Source organism: the organism of the source record quoted next, unplaced genomic scaffold (assembly GCF_019419815.1).
Source record: "Pyrus x bretschneideri cultivar Hongxiangsu unplaced genomic scaffold, Pyrus_bretschneideri_v1 Contig24, whole genome shotgun sequence".
Classification (NCBI taxonomy): Eukaryota; Viridiplantae; Streptophyta; class Magnoliopsida; order Rosales; family Rosaceae; genus Pyrus; species Pyrus x bretschneideri.
Genome location: NW_025999546.1, coordinates 5,334,422 through 5,357,122, shown reverse-complemented (window position 1 = coordinate 5,357,122; position 22,701 = coordinate 5,334,422). Strand labels below are relative to the sequence as shown.

The window sequence follows — 22,701 nt, the reverse complement described above, 5'->3', positions numbered from 1 at the left end:
TGTTGTGTTTCGATCCCAAAATTTTCGTATTTGAAGGGATCTTATTTCTGGTATCTGATTTGTGGAGGGTTTTTTATACTTTTAAACGTGGGGTTGTGGGTGTTTTGTCCAGGGAGCAAAATTTATCTGGTTAGGCTTTTTCCCTTTGAAAATTAATAGATGTTCAAATTCGGAACCATGAATTATTAATTTATTTGTTGTTGCGGTAATTTAGGCACTTGAAAGCGAGGCAATCATGGTTAGATTTCATGTGGTTCATGAAAGACTCGGTCAGGCTTTAGAAGGTTTGCCTGATGAACTTTACCTATCAGATGAAGTTGAGGAACAGGCATATACATATATGTCCCTTTTATCCATTTTCAAGCTAATGCTTCCCATGTGTTATTTCATTTTTTTTCACACAGACAGATCTTTTTTCAATTCAAACTATTCTCGCTTTGCTGCACACGTTTGATATAAGTCCGTCTGGGTTTGACGAGATTCAAGGTACTTCTTATCAAATTGGTTGCACGGACCACTACGAGGTAGACATCCTCCAAACCCTCTACATAGCATTGAGGTAAATCCCACTTCTGCTCTGCTTCACAAATTATTTGTTATTTTCCGTAATATATTTTGATTTCTAGAACTGTAATTTCAGATTATTGCCCTTTCGACTCCTCTCCCAGTGCCTCAAGCCAATACCAAACCCAGCTCCAGTCCTCTACAAATCAAACCTCACAAAGTAAAGCACTCTGATTTCGTTTTTTATTTCTGGTCCAGTAACCTTAGGTAAAGCGAAGAACTGTAGAAATCCTCATGCATGTGGTTTGTTCTTTTGCAGAATCCGAGATTGGAGGTGATAAGTAGCTGGTTTTAGCTTCTGAGGCAGACACTTGAAGAAGGAGCAAAGATGAATGCATTAGTGGCAACGAACAGACACTTTAAGTTTGCTGCTTGGCTTTTGGGATTGGACTCCAAGCTTGAGAAAAGTTTACTTATACCATTTAGGGAAATCAAGGTAATTTTGCATATAATCTCCCTTATGTATATCCCTTACTCTTAATTATAGGTAGATTGTGTGTATTGGTTTTGCCCCCTTTTTTTCATTACCCTTTTATTTGTTGTTGTCCTCACCCTGTGAATCAAATGCTGAGTTTTTTTTTTTATCCTTCTAAAATACATTATGCATCTGGTTTTTGTTCATTCACATATGATGCACTGTTAATCGTTTCCTAACAAATCTGTTTATGTATGTTATTTTCTGTTTGGTTTGATTCACAGGGATAGCTTTTTTATGGTTGTTGTTGTTAGAAATAGATTTAATTTTTTATGCCTTTGAACAAACCCTGTGAATCAAATGCTCTGTTTTTTTATGCTTTTTTATGGTGGTTGTTGTTGTTGTTGGTTTGTTCAAAACAATATGTTGTTGTTAGAGATAGATTTAATTTTTTACGGTTGTTATTTTCTGAGGATCATTCATGGTCACCATTGAAAACAAGTGTGATTTGTTCTTCGCCATCATATTTCAAATCAAAATTGGTTCTGTCATTAATAATTCAAATGATCAGTTCTTTTATTTCAGAGCAATATTTTTTCTTTATCGGTTTATGTAGATTGGGTAGCGTTCGATAGTTGATGGATTGATGCCTAGAATCCTACTACTAATTTTGAGCTACAGTCTTGACCATTATTTACAGCAGAGATGTTGTTTTGAGATTAAGAGACCTTAGGAAACTATCATACAAGACTATAGTTACAATTGAATATCGTTTTGGAGTTCATAAGAGGAATGTGTTTATGGAAGTGAATATCTTCTTTTTCAATAAAAACAACAAATATATTGATGTTCAAAACCAGGGTTTAGGGTAGACTGTCGTTCAATGTATAGAATTTTACCCCATTTATTACTTTTTTAATATTTCAATCCTCTTTCAGAATACTAATCCGTAAACTTATTAAATTTATTCACCAGGTCATTTTTCTTTCAATCCCGAAGTTCGTATTTCAGGAACTTGGATGGTTGGACACAGCACTTCGCCCTTTGGCTTTTGAGGTATATTTATTTGCTGTTGTTATGGTGGAATGTGCAATCGTTATGTCTTAAGTTGAGCCTGGTTCTTTAATAAAAACAACCAAATGTATTGACTTTTGCATGTGTTTCGCGTGAGAACACCAAGTTGTGATGTGTTTGCATAATGGTTTGAATCTGTGCTTAGGTTGGTTTGAAACTCAGGTTGGGTTATGGTTTTGTTCAATTTTAATTTCATTCTCTGGTTTTAGTTTCTAATGAATGAAGAGAATCATTCTCAATGACTACTAGAATGGCATCCTGTATAGCTGCTATTGCATTGTCATGCAAAACTTCACGCTTATTGGTGGTTAATTGTAGGTATATGTGACCATTGTCTTTTCAAGTGGTAAAAAATCTTCTCTAACTTCTGAAAATTCATGGTCAGCATTGAAAAGAAGTGTGATTTGTTCTTGGCCATCATATTTCAAATCAAAATTGGTTATGTCATGAATAATTTAAATGATCAGTTCTTTTATTTCAGAGCAAGATTTTTTCTTTATCGGTTTATGTAGATCGCGTAACGTTCGATAGTTGATGGATTGATGCCTAGAATCCTACTACTAATTTTGGGCTACAGGCTTCACCATTATTTACAGCAGAGATGTTGTTTTGAGATTAAGAGAATTTCACTTCTGCATGAACTTTGTGCACTTTGAAATCTTTATTTTGGGCTCATTCTTATAACATCTTTGGAAATATTTCAAAACTTGACTCCCTTTTTCTTAGTCATGATTGCTATTATCTTTTTAACCAGGTCATGAGAAAAGTTAGGGTAAGCATGTACGAGTATCAGCTGGAAAGCATGTTTGTTCACCACATGAGGCGGATAATTGTTCAGATGTATATGGATTTGCTTTTGTTGGACTGTGCTGCTTTAAAGTTCTGGATTGGTGCTATCAGTGAAGATGCCCCCCCTGTGCTGCGTTGGGGACTTTCTTGATTCAAGTATTATTCACTTGGTTTTCTTATTTTCTTACAAGTTTTCATTTGAAAAAAAAAATTGCTTCATTCATATGCATTCTATGTTGCTACTGAGGTTTACAATTTTTTTACTTTTTGCTTTTTATTTTTCCTCCTCAGGTAATATTTTCCTTTTACTGCATATTGTATCTTCTGTTTGGGAGTGCCTCTGTTTTTTTAACTTGCTGAGAATGCCTCTGTCAAAATTTTAAGGGCCTTTCTTTGTTTCATCCAATCATTTTCTTCATTTTCTATGTCCAACTATGAAGCATTTTTTTTTATTGATATAAAGACCTTTTCTTTCTCCAATTATGCCTCTGTCAACTCTTTTTGATTTAAATGCACTCATTTAGCACTCACATTTTTCTGATAGAGTAGATGAAAAAGAGGGAAACATAGCACTCACATTTATCTGATAGAGTAGATGAAAAAGAGGGAAACATGGATTATATATGCGCCTTCACTTTGTTTTCTTATACGTCCTACTGTTATGAGATTAAATTTAACAGACATCCATACTAACAGCTTCGGTTTTCAAATTTGTAGAAACCAGCTGTGATCTGTTGCAAGAAAGACTCAGAAAAGAAAATACCTCTACATACCGAAGATTATGTCCAACTTTAGCATGCTTGAAACCGGTATGCTATGCCATCAGCTGCTTCTAATTTTGTAAACAGTTAATACTATCTTAAAATTGAAATGCCAATGATTCGAAGCTCATGACTGAATTATTATAGTTCTGTAAGATTTATTGAATACTTTTTTTCAAACTGTCTCTCCCAGCGGAATCACCGCCACCAACAGCTATGGCTGCGCAGTTCGTCGTCGTCCAGTATTCCTCCGAAATTCAACTCTCTCTTTACTCTCTCCGATTCAGTGCGTCTCTATTCTTCCAGGTACACCCATATCTATATCCCAAACGACTCTTTATATGTATCTATTTGTTAGAGAAGGCTTTTGCCCTTTGGGTTCAATTTTATCTGCTGTCTGCGTTGGATTTGATGTCTTCTCAGTCCTTATTTTTTTATCCAGCAATGGAGCTTGCATTATCACTTGAGAAATTGGCAAATGAAAGCTGCTTCACTTGCAGAGTGTAAAACATTCATTGTTATTGTATGATGTCTTCTTAATATAAGATGATTAGGTGTAGGTGATTATATTTTGTACCAGTAACATGGGTTGGTTGGTGTTATGAATTAACAATTATGTGATCGTGAGACAATTGTGCAAAGATAAAGTATTGGATTGGTGTTTGGTGTGGGTGCAAGTTGTGCCGGATTAGTGCTTTGGAGCATCATTTTTGAAATATCATATGGTCAAGTCAGAGAAAAATGTTAGTTGCTTGCTTATATACTGTAAGGATGCTTGGGCTGGTATATGTATTTCCACATATTGTATTGGCAGCCACAAACATTTGTGTTTTATCCGGCAGTGTGATGCCATTTTTATCCCAACAGGTTCTGGAAGTGATCTCTGTTTCTGTTATCAAATGTGTGTAGTTTCCTATTTTTTTTCTTCTTTTGGCTGGAAAGTAATGGAGAAGATAAAATTTGAAAGACACAGTTGTGGTAATCCTTGAGATAAAAGTAGATGATCCAAGTTTTACTACATATATTTCAAGGAATTAATGTTGGATGCAAAGAACAATGTTACAGTTTCACCATCATACGTCCGAATATTGTAAGTTTGGGACTTAACCTAAGGTGTAGTAGCAAGTACAAGTTATAAATGTTTTTTTTTTTTTTTTTTTTTTGGGGGGGGGAAGCAGTTGAAAAACTTGATATCACCTTTGCATTTGTATGTTATCAATGTAAAGATTATTCTTTTGATCAGTTAGATGTCAGTTTTATAATCAATGCTTTGGTTAACTATAAATCCACACACCGTTTCATAAGATTTGTTTTTCTGCCAACATGTTAATTTTGCTCAATGATAATGCCATAATTGGAATATTTTTTATAGAAATGATGTAATGGGTTAATCTGAAATTTCGAACTGAACTCTTACATGACTGCTATTGCACATGCTCCTCTTTTTTGGTTGTTGGGTTTTATTTTTATTTCATTTTTTGGTAAATGCAATTGTTGGTTTTGCAAAGAACTGACTTCTATCTTATTTTTAGTTCTCTATGCATGTAGTTTCACCTTTTTTGATCTCGAGTATCTGGTTGGCTTTATTTATCAGGCCCAGGGTTGTGATTCTGGATGCTGACATGATTAACCACACTTGGTGCGGAGAAATGCAAGCATGTTGCAGCGTATTATGGGTATATTGCTACTACTTTTTGTTCCCCCTTTCTGTAAATGATACTAGATTTTAACCAAGACCAGATTGTATCAAACAATAGCATTGTTTTCCAACTGGTATAAAACAAGATTCTTTTCCACCAAAAAAAGACTAGGTATCCATATTGTATCGTTATTTTCTTTATAGTATAAACCTGTTGAATCAACCATAGAATTGGTTTTGGAGTTTTCGTTTGATCAGAGAGTGTTTTTTTTGGGTGAAAGTTTTAATCGGTGAGACTCGGATGAAAATGGAAGAATTTCTCTAAGAATCAGACCCTATGCATTCTTACTGTTTAATGCTGAGAGTTTCTATTCTGTTATATTATAATGGAACCAATGCAGGTTTACTTCGACTACATGAGGAGCTTCAGAGTTGAATTTGATGAGTTTTTTGAGGAAGGAATGATATCAGAAATTGAAGTTGGATTAGGTCCGTGTGGAGAGCTATGGTATCCTTCTTATCCTGAACGGCATGGTTGGAAATATCCTGGTATTGGTGAATTCCAGGTACCTTAACAAATGGTGATCCCTCCTTTCATTAGTGGCATGCATAATAGCTAGGGACTGACGGTTATTTATAAATGTTTAAGTTAATAGCCCTTCATTCATCTGTGGTTATGACCTTAAGCCTGTAGCTCATTTGATTTTTTACTTCTATCTTAACTTTGAAGTAGTTCTCTGATTCAACCTGGTTTAGTCGATCCCCTTTTGTCGCGATGCTAATTTACGGTTCTTATCATGTAAATTGGTTGAATGTTGCTTCTGTTTCTTATGAAAACAGAGAATTTTTTGCAACCACGTCTTTTGTAATCAAGAACGTTCAATTTTGTCCTGTTAATTGTACAATGTCTTTTCATATCAGCTATGTTGAATGTATATAAAAACCAAGCTGCTTATCTTACCGACCCGTTTCACTCATCTATTCCTCTGTCCATTCATGGTTATGTTTAATTTATTCAGGTTAAATGTTTCTTATTCATGCAGTTTAGGCTGGTGCATTCAAGTCCCGCAGCAACGCGCGGGCATATTTTCTAGTTCTTATCTAAACTACTAGCTAACAAAATGCTTTTTGTCAACTAAAAGAGTGAAGACAATTGGGGTGAAATCAGACGAAGAGAGTTCAAACTTTTTTATTTTTATTTTAGTTTTGAGGATGAGGTGAATCCAACGAGCTTACCTTATTATTATAGAAATCGGAAACACCAGGGGAATAATCTATAAGGTTTGGTTCTCTAATGTTGATTATGAGTCTGGAACAGTAATGTAATTTCATACAAACTAAGTTTTGATATTTTTTTTCAAACCTCGCCTACATGTCATCAGAGCATTTCTAAATTTATTTATTTATTTTAAAAAAAAAACCCACTTATTCTCTTTTCCATATATTTTTCTTTTTAAAATTTTCATATTTACACGGGCATAATGCATGGGCTCCATTTAATTCTCTAAGAATAAAGCATATCATGTTTTAATAAGCGTATGAAATTGAAGAATCGAAATGATTTTAATTTATATTTTGTATAAATAAGCATGCCATATTATATGAAATCATAAAAATATTGGATTGAGGTTTGAAATTTCCCCATCCAAATGGACCCAAGTTATTCTTTAATTAAAGTGGAATGGGAATGAGTCTGTTAACCACTCAAGTTATTCTTTAATTAAAGTGGAATGGCATGTATAAAGACAAGTTATTCTGTTAACCACTCAAGTTATTCTCGTTTACAAACTTCTACTTTAAGTCACTTCACTTGCCTGTGTTTTTTCTTGTCCTGAATACAAGAAATGGCGGAAGGAGTTCTCTTCAACATTGCCGAAGGGATCATTGGAAGGCTTGGCTCCCTTGCTTTCCAAGAGATTGGACTGATTTGGGGTGTCCAAGATGAGTTCCGCAAGCTCCGGGATACAGTTGCCGGATTCCAAGCTGTTCTTCTTGACGCTGAGCAAAAGCAAGCCAATAATGAAGTCAAACACTGGCTCCAAAGCGTAGAAGACGCAGTTTATGAAGCCGATGACCTGCTGGATGAGTTTAATGCTGAAGCTCAGCGGAGACAAATGGTGCCTGGAAATACTAAGTTGTTAAAGAAGGTACGCCTCTTCTGCTCTAGCTCAAATCAACTTGCTTTTGGGCTAAAGATTGGTCATAAGATAAAAGGTATTAACGGGAAGCTTGGTGAGGTTGCATCTCATAGAAAGTCACATAAGCCTATTGATATCCACCTATTACGAATACACTAGGTCTGTCAATAACTCATAATTAACTGCAATAAGACCTCTATATTATTATTTGAATGTATCATATAACTTACCGTTACAAAACACGATTAACTTAATTAATATAATTCTATCGAAATAATGATTATGTCTACTCAAATTTTTACAGGTGCGTCTTTTCTTTTCTAGCTCTGTTTTTGGGCTAAAGATGGGTCATAAGATAAAAGATATTAACAAGAGGCTGAGTGAGGTTGCAAATCGTAGAACCTTTCACTTAGAAGTAAATCGTGAAGATACACCATTTGTAAAGAGAGAGAGGGTCACTCACTCATTTGTCCGTAAGGAAAATATTATAGGGAGAGATGAAGATAAAATGGCAATTATCGAACTTTTGTTGGATCCCATCTCATCTGAGAATGTGTCAACCATTTCCATAGTTGGACTTGGAGGATTAGGGAAAACTGCACTTGCGCAACTCATATTCAACGAGGAGGTGATTCAAAGTCATTTTGAGTTGAAAATATGGACATGTGTCTCTAATGTATTTGAGTTGGATATAGTTGTTAAGAAAATCCTTCAATCCGAGCATAATGGGATAGAGCAGTTGCAAAATGATCTTAGAAAAAAAGTAGATGGGAAGAAGTACCTACTTGTGTTGGATGACGTTTGGAATGAGGATCGAAAGAAGTGGCTTAGCTTGAAGAACTTGTTAATGGGTGGTGGAGAAGGTAGCAGAATACTAATAACCACTCGTAGTAAAACTGTTGCGACTATATCAGACACAGCTAAACCATACACCTTAAAGGGTTTGAATGAGGAGCAAAGTTGGTCTTTATTTAAGAAAATGGCTTATAAAGATGGAAAGGAGCCAGAGAATTCAACAATTAAGGCAGTTGGGAATGAGGTTACTGGAAAATGTCAAGGAGTTCCACTCGCTATAAGGATGATAGGTGGCATGTTGTTCGCCAAAGATGACGAAACATATTGGTTGAATTTCAAAGAAAAGAAACTTTCAAAAATAAATCAAGAAGAAAATGATATTTTGCCAACACTTAAATTGAGTTATGATGTGCTCCCATCACATTTGAAGCATTGTTTTGCTTATTGTAGCTTGTTCCCACCTGATTATGAGATCTCTGTACAGAGATTGATTATACTTTGGGTGGCCCAAGGGTTCATTAAGTCATCCGATGAAAACGAAGGTTTGGAGGATGTTGCGTATGAATATTATAAGGAGTTGTTGCAGAGATCATTTTTTCAAGAAGAAAAAACAAATGAGTTTGGTATAATAGAAAGTTGTAAAATTCACGATCTCATGAATGAACTTGCAATCTCTGTGTCAGGGGTTAGAAGCGCTGTAGTTGAGCCAAACCAAAAGAATTTTCATGAAAAGCTTTGTCACGTATCTTTCAAGTTTGATATTGATTTGTCGGAATGGGAAGTGCCAACGTCTTTGCTAAAAGCAAACAAGATACGAACTTTTCTTTTTCTTCAGCAACAACAATGGGGTGGTTACCAAAGTTCCTCACGTAATGCATTTGATACTACAATTGTTTCAAATTTTAAGTCATTACGGATGTTGACTCTCAATGAATTAGGAATTACAACATTACCTAATTGTCTTAGAAAAATGAAACATTTGAGATATCTTGATCTTCGTTGTAATCGTTACATGAAGAGACTTCCAGATTGGATAGTTGGACTTTCGAATTTGGAAACACTAGATCTCACTTCTTGTTCGAGTCTTGTGGAATTGCCTAGAGACATTAAAAAAATGATCAACTTAAGGCATCTCATCTTGGAATACTGTGATAGATTGAGTGGAATGCCACGTGGAATTGGTGAATTGAATGGTGTTCGTACATTGAGTAGATTTGTTTTGAGCGAAAGCAATTGTTTGGGGAGGGGAGGAAGTGCTGGTCTTGCTGAGCTGGGGACCCTTAAGGAGTTAAGGGGAGACTTAGTCATTGGCAATTTGAGGCATGTGGTGTCAGAATCAAATGTTGGTACACCTCTCAAGGACAAACAGCATCTTTGTTCGTTGCAATTGTGGTGGATACTTCGAGAAGATATAAGCGCGGTTGATGAGGAGGATATTATAAAGTCAATGGAAGTATTGCAACCCCATTCTAATCTAAAGCAGTTGCAAGTGTGGTATTATGGTGGTGTGAGGTTTGCGAGTTGGTTTTCTTCTCTCATAAATATTGTTAATCTCGAATTGTCGTTTTTTAAGAGATGCCAACGTCTTCCGCCCTTGGATCATTTGCCTTCCCTTAAGTCTCTTACAATGGTTGGGTTGCAAAAGTTGGAGTACATATCAGAGAATGAGAGCAGTAATAGTATGAGTGATGAGATGATGAGGATCTCATTCTTTCCCTCCCTGGAAAAGCTCTCCATACAAGATTGCCCTGTTCTGAAGGGATGGTGGAGGGCCCACACTCATAACAGTGACGATTCTTCTTCATCAACGGAAAATCTGTCGTTACCTTCTTTTCCTCGTCTTTCTACATTGTCTATTGATGAGTGTCCTAATCTAATGTCCATGCCTCTGTATCCAAATGTGGAGAAAATACATCTTGAGAAGAGCAGCTGGAAGGTTGTTGATTCCTTGTTTGTTAGAGGAGCATCTGATATTACACATGAAGTTGGTGTTGATGTTTCTGCCTCTTCTTCTTCCCCTCATCTGTCCAAATTAACACATCTGTCACTCCATGCAATTGAGGATTTGGCATCACTGCCAGAAGAAATAAGCAATCTCACGTCATTGCAACACCTTGAATTTAGTAATTGCTCTAATTTGGCATCACTACCAGAAGAAATAAGCAATCTCACATCACTTCAGGAGCTTGCAATTAGTAATTGCTCTAATTTGTCATCACTGCCAGAAGGGATTCGTGGACTCCCCTGTTTAAATAGATTGAAAATTTGGTGGTGCCCCATGTTAAGCGAAAGATGCAAGAAAGAAACAGGTGAGGACTGGTTTAAGATTGCTCACATCCAATCCATTGAAATTGATGAATCTTAAGTTGCGTTTTCTAACTTGTTTAAATTTACACTTAACCTAATTCAGTATAAGCTAAGAAATATTAAAATGCTGATCTCGTCTCTTATTTTTATTCTTCATTCATCATCACCAGCATTTTATTTTTCTTTCCAGATGGCATACCATGTGGATCAATGATTTTGGTATGCATTCATTACCCACTAAATTCATTTTTTTTTAATTTCTCTTTAATTTCCTTCTTTTCAATTATATAATCTTATATGCAGTGAATGGGGCGTCAACCTTTTGGATTCAATATGTAAGGGCCATGTTGATTGCTTGAAGTGGTTGTATATGATTTTAGTTTTGATCGTCGGGGTTTTAAGTACTATGTCCCCTCGTTGTATGTTTTTTCTTTAAATAATATAATATGGGCGTGAGGGCCTAGCCTCCTAGCTTCGACTGGGTTCCAGCCCTCATTAAATATTTCTTTTTAATATTTGTTGATGTATGGGAAGCAAAATCACCTTTGTCAAGTTATAACGTACAAGTTGCATAATTATACACAAATAATGATAATAAAAAAAAATTATGTCTATTAATTGTCAATGCACTAAAGTAACCAAATATTCTAAGATCGAAGAAAGTCCAAAATCAACTTTGGATATGGCTCGGGACACAAATATCTCAGTAAAGCAAATAAACTAATTATGTTTTGTTTAGTCAAAAGGAAATTCATGACAGCCATTACAAAAACAAAAATATTTGTTGTTTTTTCTATGTCCCGTATCTATAAACAACTCAGACAACTCCCAGTTAGTTTCTTTGTTTTCTTTTCCTCGATTTCCTTAGCAATCAAATGGTCTCCCTAAGTAAAAACAAATTCTTCAAACATACCGAATGTTTTCTAATATTTTTCTTCATTCCTTTTATTCATCTACCCATTATTCACCCACACCAGTTCATACTTATAACATGTGATAGGTTTATTTTTAAAAAGCTGAAGATGCTTGTATTGCCAAGAACCAAAAAGGGAAAAGTACGGACCTTGACATTCACATAGAAATCTTCCATGCGGTTCTTTGGCATCTACAAAAACAAACTTATTAACAGATCAGTCAAAGGAAATTATTACAACCTCTGCAAAAACAAAATATGGCATGGTTGCGCTCATAAAAGCATTTGAATTGATCACAATTCGTGACTAGTTAAACATGATATCTCCTTAGACATTTTGGAAACTTGACAGCTTATATTTTCTATAACACAGATGTGCTCATAAAGGCAAACACACTGCTACAATCTCCGACTTGGTAAGCTCCCATCTGAGATTGAGGGAGAATGATAACTATAATATATACTATGAAAGATAGTTAAGTTAGTTAAGATTCTATGGTGTAAGATTGTGACAAGTGTCAATATTCTAAGAGTCTAATGTTAGCTTAATAACTAAGCAATATAGCTAGATATATACACAATGTAATCAATGTTAGAAGTAATGAGAAAAAGATAGTACATACATTTTTCTTCCTCTCTGTTTACATGGAAACGTCCAGCTGTGGGTGTACAAATGATGCGGGTTACAATAGCGCGTGGGCCCAGGGAGTAGTTGGAGAGAGAACATGCGTTGGAAATCAAATTAAAGACACAACACAGACTTCAGTGGAGCACTAGCTAATACTTTACTAGCTACTAGGGCACAAAAGTAGAGGAAAAGAAAAGGACAGGAGCAAACGGCTATACTTTGTGAAGGACCCAGCTGGCATTAAAAATCAACTTTCAATTATTCAGGGTATCTGTAACATATTGACCATTATTAGGTCTTTGTTTTTAGTTTATACATTGAATGATGTGTGAGTGGCTGGATGAGTGATGGGCATATAAAGACCCGAAGGAGGAGCTATTTTTCACTATGCACTTAAATTACAACCTTCTATTTTAATTCACTTCACTTGGATTTTACTTGTCCTGAACACAAGACATGACAGAAGGAGTCGGAAAATTATATCCAACGCCCAATGAAATTTGGAATAGACTGATGAAAAATTATGAATTTTCTATAGAGCTACTGATATATAATATTTCATCGGTTGCTTTAACGCAGTTATAGGGGTAGGAAAATTTTTCAAAATGATAAATTTACAACCCTATTGGGGTCAAGGGATGCCAATGCCACCGCATTGGCACTGCTAGTGACTGTTAGACAAGAGTTTATCTCATTTTCGCTTTGTTTACTGAGTTTTCGGTTATGAATTTTCCGTCACTACTATAATATGTTAGATGGTGTGTAAAAAGAGTCAATTTGTTTCTTTGAAGTACTTCTTGTGTTTTTGTTTATGTGGATATTTTTCAATAAACGCGTGAAACTCAAGAATCGGAATGGTTCTAATTATTATTTATTATTCCATATAAATAAGCATGTAAAAATTGTATTTATCTACCTATATATATATATATATTATTTTGTTGATAATTTAAGATTAATTGTATTTATCTACCTGTACCATAGGATTTTTTTTTTTTATAATACTCTACCCATATTAGAGATTAATTGCACATGTATCATATGTTTTTTTGTTTGTAAATTAACTACATGCATCACAGATTGATTGCATTGCCTACCTGCATCACATATTAGTTGCATTATCTACCTACACCATAGTTTAATTAGATATTATTTAAATATATCTTCATGACATATTTTGTATTTATGTACCTATATGATAGGTTTTTTCTTTTTGTAATCTACTTTTATCAAGAATGTATATCACAGTAGATTTTGTTGTTGATAAACATGCCATGAATTTTAATTTTAATTTTTTTCCTTGGATATTGAATAGATTAAAGGCTTTAATATTCAAAATTTGGATAAATCAAGAAATTTAAATATATTTTCATTTAGATTATAAAAGGGCAAAATAGACATAAAAAAGATCAGTTGAACCTAAACTGATAAGGCACATGGAATTGGACTCAATTGGAAAGTAGCTCAATTTTTTGGATTCGGATCTAAATGCCCCATAATAATAATGGATTGAGGTTTGAAATTTCCTCATTCCAAATGGACCCCAATTTATGACTTTGTTTAGTCTATTAGCATTATATCATCAACATAAATTGACATTATGATATCTTATCATCCCTTTTACTTTTAGATCTCATTTGACAACTCAGACTGCATTAACTATTTCAATCAGATATGATAATTTGTATATCAAATAATACTGATTAAATTAGTCAAACGTTTAGTGTATAATCAAACTAAAAACCGATTATACAGTAATGTATTTTATTTTATGAAAGATAATGTCAAAAATTGTAAATAAAATGAAAAAAAAGAAAGGAAAAAAAATCGATAGAATAATTAATGTTCTACAAACAATTCATCGTCATTGATATTCTGCGCAGTGCGCACAACCCAAAAAAGTTATGGGTATGGACGTGCTGTGTGTAGACACGTCCAGCTGTGGGTTTATAAATGATAGCGGGTTACAATAGCGCGTGGGCCCAGGGAGTCGTGGGTGAGGGAACATGTGTTGGAAATCCAATTAAAAACACAGCACAAAGCTTTAGTATGACACTGGCTAATGCTTTACTAGCCACTAGGGAACAAAAGTAGAGTAAAACATAAGGAAAGCAACAAACGGCTATAATTTGTGAAGGACCCAGCTGGCATTAAAAATCAACTTTCAATTATTAAGGCCAGCTGTAACATATTGACCATGTTCTCACTACGCATAACCGTATTGACCATTATTAGGTCTTTGTTTTTATTTTATCCATTGAATGATGTGTGAGTGGCTGGATGAGAGATGGGCATATCAAGACTATATTCTTAGTTACAATCTTCTACTTTAATTCACTTCACCTGGGTTTTTGCTTGTCCTGAATACAAGAAATGGCAGAAGGAGTTGTCTTCAATATTGCAGAACGGATCATTGTAAGGCTTGGCAACCGTGCTTTCCAACGGATTGGATCGATTTGGGGTGTCCCAGATGAGCTCAACAAGCTCAGGGAGACAGTTGCCGGATTCCAAGCTGTTCTTCTTGACGCTGAGCAAAAGCAAGCCAACAACAATGAAGTCAAACTGTGGCTCCAAAGCGTAGAAGATGCAGTTTATGAAGCCGATGACGTGCTGGATGAGTTTAATACTGAAGTTCAGCGGAGACAAGTGTTGCGTGGCAATACTAAGCTGTCAAATAAGGTATGCCTCTTTTTCTTTAGATCAAATCAACTTGCTTAGCAAAAGATGAGTCATTAGATCAAAGATATTACCGAGAGGATTCGAGAGGTTCCATCTCGGAGAACATTTTTATAGTCACGTAAGCCCATTGATATTCACCTATTAGGAGTACAATAGGTCTCTCAATAATTCATAATTAGCTGCAATAAATCTTCTCCATTATTGTTTTGAATGTTTCGTATAACTTACCGTTACAAAACTCTATTAACTTATTAATACAGTTCTATCGAAATAATGATTGTGTCTACTCAAACTCTTACAGGTGCATCTTTTCTTTTCTAGCTCAAATCAACTTGTTTTTGGGTTAGAGATGAGTCGTAAGATAAAAGATATTAACAAGAGGCTTAGTGAGGTTGCATCCCGTAGACCCAGTGACTTAAACAATAATCGTGAAGATAAAAGATTTATATTGAGAGAGAGGGCCACTTACTCATTTGTCCGGGAAAATATTATAGGGAGAGATGAAGATAAAATGGCAATTATCCAACTTTTGTTGGATCCCATCCCAACTGAGAATGTGTCAACCATTTCCATAGTTGGATTTGGAGGATTGGGGAAAACTGCACTTGCCCAACTCATATTCAACGATGAGGTGATTCAAAATCATTTTGGGTTGAAAATATGGATATGTGTCTCTAATGTATTTGAGTTGGATATACTGGCTAAGAAAATCCTAAAAGTTGACAAGCTTGGTAAAGAGGAGCGTGATAAGGTGGACCAGCTTAATATGGATCAGCTGCAAAATGATCTCAGGAAAAAAGTAGATGGGAGGAAGTACCTACTTGTGTTGGATGACGTTTGGAATGAGGATCGAAAGAAGTGGCTTAGCTTGAAGAACTTGTTAAGGGGTGGTAAAGAAGGTAGTAGAATATTAATAACCACTCGTACTGAAACCGTTGCGATGGCATCACACACAACTAAACCGTACACCTTAAGGGGTTTGAATGAAGTGCAAAGTTGGTCTTTATTTAAGAAAATGACTTTTAAAGATGGAAAAGAACCAGAGAATTCAACAATTAAGGCAGTTGGGATGGAGGTTGCAAGAAAATGTCAGGGAGTTCCACTCGCTATAAGGACGATAGGTCGGATGTTGCGCACCAAAGATGACGAAACAGATTGGTTGAATTTCAAAGAAAGGAAACTTTCAAAAATAAGTCAAAGAGAAGATGGCATTTTACCAACACTTAAACTAAGTTATGATGTGCTCCCATCACATTTGAAGCGTTGTTTTGCTTATTGTAGCTTGTTCCCACCTGATTATGAGATCTCTGTACCAAGATTGATTAGACTTTGGGTGGCACAAGGGTTCATTGAGTCATTCGACGAAAACGAGTGTTTGGAGGATGTTGCGTTTGAATGTTACAGGGAATTGTTGTGCAGATCGTTTTTGCAAGAAGAAAAAACAGATGAGTTTGGTACAATAAGAAGTTGTAAAATGCACGATCTCATGAATGAACTCGCAATCTTAGTGTCGGGGGTTGGAAGTGCTATAGTTGATTTGAACCGAAATAATTTTCATGAAAAGCTTCGTCATGTATCTTTCAATTTTGATATTGATTTGTCGAAATGGGAAGTGCCAACATCCTTGCTAAAAGCAAGCAAGATACGAACCTTTCTTTTTCTTCGGCAACAAGCTTGGGGTGATCACCAAAGTTCCTCACGTAATGCATTTTATACTACAATTGTTTCAAATTTTAAGTCATTAAGGATGTTGAGTCTCAATAAATTAGACATTACAACATCACCTAATTGTCTTGGAAAAATGAAACATTTGAGATATCTTGATCTTAGTGAGAATTCCATGGAGAGACTTCCAGATTGGATAGTTGGACTTTCGAATTTGGAAACACTAGATCTTAGTGAGAATTCCATGGAGAGACTTCCAGATTGGATAGTTGGACTTTCGAATTTGGAAACACTAGATCTGACAGACTGTCGGAAGCTTGTGGAATTGCCTAGGGACATTAAAAAAATGATCAACTTAAGGCATCTCATCTTGGAAGGGTGTTGGGAATTGAGTGGAATGCCACGTGGAATTGGTGAATTGAATGGTGTTCGTACATTGAATAGATTTGTTTTGAGCGAAAGCAATTGTTTGGGGAGGGGCGGTAGTGCTGGTCTTGCTGAGCTGGGGACCCTTAACGAATTAAGGGGACATTTAGAAATTGATGAGTTGAGGCATGTGGTGTCAGAATCAAATGTTGGTACACCTCTCAAGGACAAACAGCATCTTTGTTCGTTGGATTTAACCTGGAAAGAGGGAGAAGATATAAGCGCGGTTGATGAGGAGGATATTATAAAGTCAATGGAAGTATTGCAACCCCATTCTAATCTAAAGCAGTTGTCGGTGTATGAGTATAGAGGTGTGAGGTTTGCGAGTTGGTTTTCTTCTCTCATAAATATTGTTAATCTCGAATTGCGGTTTTGTAAGAGATGCCAACGTCTTCCGCCCTTGGATCATTTGCCTTCCCTTAAGTCTCTTACAATGGTTGGGTTGCAGAAGTTGGAGTACATATCAGAGAATGAGAGCAGTAGTAGTATGAGTGATGAGATGATGAGGATCTCATTCTTTCCCTCCCTGGAAGAGCTCTCCATATCTAAATGCCCTGTTCTGAAGGGATGGTGGAGGGCGCACACTCATAACAGTGATGATTCTTCTTCATCAACGGAAAATTTGTCGTTGCCTTCTTTTGCCTGTCTTTCTCAATTGTTTATCAGTGATTGTCGTAATCTAACTTCACTGCCAGAAGGGATTTGTGGACTCCCCTGTTTAAATACATTGCACATTTCTAGGTGCCCCTTGTTAAGCGAAAGATGCAAGAAAGAAACAGGTGAGGACTGGCATAAGATTGCTCACATCCCACACATTGACATTGATTAAGGTGCGTTTTCTATTCAATATAAACTATGAAATATTCAAATGCCAATCTCATTTCTTAATTTTATTCTTCATTTATCATCAGCAGCATTTTATTTTTCTTTCCAGATGGCATACCATGTGGATCAATAATTTCGGTATGAATTCTTTTCAATTATATAATCTTATATGGAGTGAATGGGGCGTCAACCTTTTGGATTCAATACGTGAGGACCATGTTGATTGCTTGAAATGGTTGTATGTGATTTTGCTTTTGATCGTCGGGGTTTAAGTACTATGTCCCTCCGTTGTATGTTTTTTCTTTAAATAATATAATATGGGCGTGAGGGCCTAGCCCCCCAGCTTTGACTGGGTTCCAGCCCTCTTTAAATATTTCTTTTTAATATTTGTTGATGTATTGGAAGAGAAATCACATTTGTCACGTTATAACTTATAAGTCACATAATTATACACAAACAATGATAAAAAAAAAAAAAAAAAAATACGTCCATTAATTGTCAATGCACTGGAGTAACCAAATATTCTAAGATCGAATAAACTCCAAAATCACCTCTGGAAGACACAAATATCTGCTCCAAAACCCGAAACTAATCACAAAAAAGGCTACATTCTCGGTAAAGCAAATAAACTGATTATGTTTTGTTTGCTCAAAAAGAAATTCCTGACAACCATTACAAAAACAAAAATATTTGTTGTTTTTTCTATGTCCTGTCTCTATAAACAACTCAGACAACTCCTGGTTAGTTTCTTTGTTTTCTTTTCAATCAAATGGTCTCCCTAAGTAAAAACAAATTCTTCAAACAAAATATGGCATGGTTGCGCTCATACAAGCATTTGGATTGATCACTATTCGTGACTCGTTAAACATGATATCTCCTTAGACATTTTGGGAACTTGACAGCTTAAATTTTCTTTAGTCACAGATGTGCTCATAAAGGCAAATTACAGCAACCTAATGTCTACTAAAAACTTGGAGAAGGGACTCAATTACTCAACAAACAAGTGCCTCACACGTTCATGTTAAAGACCAAAGAGAGAACACCAAGTCGAACTCTTCGAAATTCGTTGGCACACGTGTCATTGGCTCAATTGAATGTACAGTGCATATTTAGATGATTAGAACAATTGTTATAGATTGACATAAGCCTCCAAACTTGAAAAAAAAATTGAAACCTTAAGAAAGCAGAACCTGTTTTCATTCATATTTGTGCTGTTTCGATTAGCTTATCTCGCTGACTTGATTCATTAGTTCTAAAGGAAGTTCTAATCACTACGAAAACAGCTTAATAACAGTTGATTATCTCTAAAACAAAGAGGGAAAACATAGAAATACTATCTGTAATTAATAATAAGAAAAATACCATGAATTTGTTTTTGGGAAGCTGCTTTTAGGTTAGTACCCTCGTCTGGCGAAAACTTATCCTACAATGCAGCAAGAAATAGAGTAAAAGGAATAATAGTTGGTTTCCATTTAGAACCTCAAAACCCCACTTTAGTCTTTCTCTTACCGGAGAAAACAGCATCTCCGGTGAAAGTGAATTCGAACTTGGCATCCATTCCTCCATCATACTTAGAAGCAACCACATCCTGAAAGTAAGTCCCCTGACGAACTTCCCATCCATCCACTGACTCCGGAGTCTTGTACTTTACAATTGTAAGTTTGCTCTTGCTACTCTTCCCTGCTCGTAATTGAGCCATTTTCTTCTTATAGTCCTACAATGCAAACAGTCAAAAGCTTCACATAAGCAATAAAATTCAAATCCAACATTGAACCAACCCATGAACTTAAAAGACATCAAAACCGAAACAGATTACTACACGTCAAAAAGGAGTATTTCAAGTATATGGCAATAAGGATCACACCTTAAATGCTTTGGTAAGATTTTAGACCCCTCTTTAATCAACCCTGTACAGGTCTCCGCTAATAGTAGAGTGCAGTAGCACAAAAGATAATCTTGTTACAGCCCTGTACTGCGGCGGACAGGGTAGTAGGATCACCCACATCTCCAGTCAATGGCAAGACAGATATGAAAAAAGAGAGGAAATGATAACACCCACCATTTAAAGGAGTAAAAGCACAAAAAATATCTTGCAAACCCTTGATTTATCGGTAAAGCACATCATAACCAAACAATCAAGAAAATAATTTAAAACCAATTCTATATTTCTAATCAGAAGATGTGCAATTTTTTTTTTTATTCGTCTTCAATTTGTAGCACTTCATTCTCAATAATGAACAATTCACAAAATTCCAGATTTGCTACATTCGTTATCCAAATTGAAACAACAATCCCACTAAAATTGACTACTCATAAGAATCTCATTCCACAAAGCTTCTTCAGTCCAGGCCTAAACAACTGCAAGCAAAAAAAATCCCCAAGATACATACTTTCATCCAAATCATCCACCGCCATTAACAAAACCACAACCTATATCTTCCTTCTGCTAAGATTAAAGCAAAAATTTGAAACCCTAATCACTCCCAAACATGCTTTTGGAATATCAATAGAAAGGAAACTTGAAATTAGAGGATCATACAGAATTGGGATGGGGATTGGACTCGTGCTCGGAATCGACCTCTTCCTCTTGCTTTTCAGATTGATCACCAAATAGGTTCTGCATCACCCGGTGCCACTTCTCTGGATTCTCTGGCAGTCCACCGACCATCTTCTGCTGAATCCACCATATCGGTCGGTGTCACAGCGATGCTTTTACTTTATTCTTAAAATTCTGACTCATACTCATATGCACCGTATCCAGCTTAACCACTTCATTATCCTCCTCATCCTCTGTTACTAAATAAGTAGGGGCAGCTGCCTTTGTTTATGCCTCTGTTACTAAATAAGTAGGGGCAGCTGCCTTTGTTACTAAATAAGTAGGGGCAGCTTAACCACTTCATTATCCTCCTCATCCTCGCAAAGCCACACTTGAAATGTCTGAAGTTGAGGCTTGAGCTTAAGTTGTTCCGTGAGTGCATTAGCTTCTTTCCACTCATCTCAGCTTTCAATGTGGCACCTTCAACAGCGCAGATAGCATCATCCACCTACAAATATTGCAAAAGAAAAATGTTTTAGCTCCTAAATCCAAACTGCAAAAGAAAAAACACAGAAAATTAAGTAAACAGAATGCAACTGAACTTGCACAGCTTGCTTCTCAAATTCATGAAATGTTGCTAGAATGTCGTAGCTGCATGGCAAATTCATTTTGTGTTCAAATTCCAAGTAATTAATAATACGAAGGATACCATGAATTTTATTACCCAAATCTTGTAATTAATAATAAGAAAAATACCATGAATTTCATTTTGGAAAGCTGCTTTTAGCTTAGTAGCTCCATTTGAGAATGCAAATATGGCATACCGGTCAAGGGTTCGACCCAAAGGAAGTGAAAGCTTTTTTGACAGTTCAACACCCTCCTCTGGTGAAAACATATTCCCAGTCAATGGCAAGACAGATATGAAAAAGAGAGAAAATGAGAACAACCACCGTTTAAAGGAGTAAAAGCAGAGTTAAAACAGAGAAAACAACAAAAAATATAGGTAAAGCACATCAGAATCAAACAGTCAAGAAAATAACCAATTCTATATTTCCAATCAGAGTTCTTCCAACTACAGAGTTTGCCTATAAAAACGATGTGAATCGGCCTATGTTAAGTAAGGGGGAAGTAACCATTCGAAGTGGTCCATGGTAAGAGGACTAACAATAAGGGGGGAGCGCAGCGATCAAAGCTTAGGTTTAGGGCCCACTAGGTTTAAACGAAAGAAGAGATCTTTCTAGCGATTCAGTTCCTAGAGGGTTCCAAACCTAGCCTTCTCGAGATCGGCTTTATTATTCGGTTAGGAGTTCGGTAGCTCGTCGGAGGAATGCCACTACGAAGCTTCTTCTCCCTCTTCTTGCAGTCGAATGGGCAAACTTCGTAGCCGTAACCGGAATACTACCTCCCGGGCAAGTGGATCAAAAGAGAAAAGAGGAATACGACTTGCTGGAATGCACCCACCAGTTTTCCAATGGTGGAAAGTTCTCTCGCTGCTCCCGCAGGCCTGGCACATCAGAACCAAACAGTCAAGAAAATAACCAATTCTATATTTCTAATCAGAAGATGTGCAATTTTTTTTATTCGCCTTCAATTTGTGGCACTTCATTCTTAATAAAGAACAGTTCACAAAATTCCAAATCTGCTACAACATCAAAGGACGGACCGAATAGGAAACGACATCATTCATTATCCAGATTGAAACAACAATCCCACTAAAATTGACTACTCATAAGTATCTCACAAGGCCTAAACAACTGCAAGCAAAAAACTCCCAAGATACATACTTTCATCCAAATCATCCACCGCAATGACAATACCACAACCTATATGTTGCTTTGGCTAAGATTAAAGCAAAAATTGAAACCCTAATCATTCACAAACATGCTTTTGGAATCAGAATAGAAAGGAAACTTGAAATTAGAGGATCATACAGAATTGGGCTGTGGATTGGGCTCGTGCTCGGAATTGCCCTCTTCCTCTTCCTCTTCAGATTGATCACCGAATAGGTTCTGCATCAAAACCCACTATCAAAAATCATACAAAAATCAATGCATTCACCGAAAAATCTCTAGAACCCACAAACCCCACCCCCCCCCCCCCCCCCCAAAAAAAAAAAAAAAAAAAATCATACAAAAAACTCACCGTGATCAGATATAATAATTAAGATTAAGGGGTTTATATGAGCAAGAACACAAACAAACTTGGAGATGTCATACAATCCAAACCCACTTCCAATATTAGCCATAACGAAATGAGGCCGTATCAGCCCAGCCAGAACCTTCTCGATAACCTCCTTCACTGCAACGTATCAATTCCAACACAAAAATTGAGAAAATGTGCGAGTAAATTTGAGCTTGTGATTTTCTCCGAAACCAAACAGGGGCCTAGACAGATGCTGCGCGGGAAGACTTTCTAAAGGCGATCAAATTTGCACCTCAAGACAGTGCTATTGCAAGAGAGTTACGTCTTAAGGCTTTTTTTTTTTTTTTTTGGTCGAAACATCTTAAGCTCTTGAATTTTACGATAAATGAGGAAATTTATGTTTTG

The 22,701-nt window shown here is 36.1% G+C and overlaps 4 protein-coding genes across 13 annotated transcripts in view; 3 read left to right on the top strand and 1 right to left on the bottom strand.

Moving 5' to 3' along the window:
• The window catches only part of LOC103945908 (peptidyl-prolyl cis-trans isomerase FKBP42), a 16,582-nt gene extending 10,380 nt beyond the window's left edge, over positions 1 to 6,202 (top strand). The window contains 10 exon segments of the mRNA XM_048586198.1: positions 215 to 284; positions 405 to 559; positions 641 to 724; positions 824 to 1,000; positions 1,955 to 2,035; positions 2,808 to 2,998; positions 3,560 to 3,651; positions 3,797 to 3,909; positions 5,198 to 5,279; positions 5,644 to 6,202. The gene's annotated coding sequence lies outside the window, so the exon portion shown is untranslated.
• The window catches only part of LOC103945916 (disease resistance protein RGA2-like), a 25,371-nt gene extending 7,367 nt beyond the window's left edge, over positions 1 to 18,004 (top strand). Inside the window, exons 2-5 of one of the 4 annotated variants that reach the window (XM_048586169.1) lie at positions 7,085 to 7,389; positions 7,685 to 9,167; positions 16,595 to 17,623; positions 17,728 to 18,004. In XM_048586169.1, the coding sequence (XP_048442126.1) occupies positions 7,087 to 7,389; positions 7,685 to 9,167; positions 16,595 to 17,622 (2,814 nt within the window). In that variant the 5' untranslated portion in view covers positions 7,085 to 7,086 and the 3' untranslated portion in view covers position 17,623; positions 17,728 to 18,004. Of the gene's footprint in view, positions 1 to 7,084; positions 7,390 to 7,684; positions 9,168 to 14,276; positions 14,703 to 15,003; positions 17,624 to 17,727 lie in introns of those variants that run through there. The other 3 variants (XM_048586168.1, XM_048586167.1, XM_048586166.1) reach the window with 3 other exon arrangements.
• On the top strand, positions 9,174 to 10,995 carry LOC125478233 (putative disease resistance protein RGA4). Of its 2 annotated transcripts, XM_048586173.1 has the most exons (3): positions 9,174 to 10,484; positions 10,673 to 10,701; positions 10,786 to 10,995. In XM_048586173.1, exons 1-3 carry the CDS (start codon positions 9,188 to 9,190, stop codon positions 10,786 to 10,788), a joined length of 1,329 nt encoding a protein of 442 aa, XP_048442130.1. In that variant the 5' UTR covers positions 9,174 to 9,187; the 3' UTR covers positions 10,789 to 10,995. The 2 variants fall into 2 exon arrangements, with proteins under 2 accessions (XP_048442130.1, XP_048442129.1); XM_048586172.1 differs by having other exon boundaries at positions 10,673 to 10,995.
• On the bottom strand, positions 10,808 to 22,701 carry LOC108867147 (protein HIGH CHLOROPHYLL FLUORESCENCE PHENOTYPE 173, chloroplastic-like). 6 transcript variants are annotated; one of them, XR_007259039.1, is made up of 7 exons: positions 22,297 to 22,691; positions 22,086 to 22,163; positions 21,320 to 21,658; positions 20,158 to 20,662; positions 19,128 to 19,332; positions 18,981 to 19,041; positions 10,808 to 11,587 (listed from the first exon to the last, which is right to left on the bottom strand). XR_007259039.1 is itself a non-coding variant. In XM_048586196.1 (3 exons), the coding sequence occupies exons 2-3, from the start codon at positions 20,284 to 20,286 to the stop codon at positions 19,099 to 19,101; spliced, it is 363 nt and encodes a 120-aa protein (XP_048442153.1). In that variant the 5' UTR covers positions 20,287 to 20,662; positions 21,616 to 21,638; the 3' UTR covers positions 18,895 to 19,098. The 6 variants fall into 6 exon arrangements, 1 of the variants encoding a protein (XP_048442153.1); XR_007259037.1 differs by having other exon boundaries at positions 18,981 to 19,332; XR_007259036.1 differs by lacking the exon at positions 10,808 to 11,587 and adding an exon at positions 20,911 to 21,036 and having other exon boundaries at positions 18,895 to 19,332; positions 22,297 to 22,701.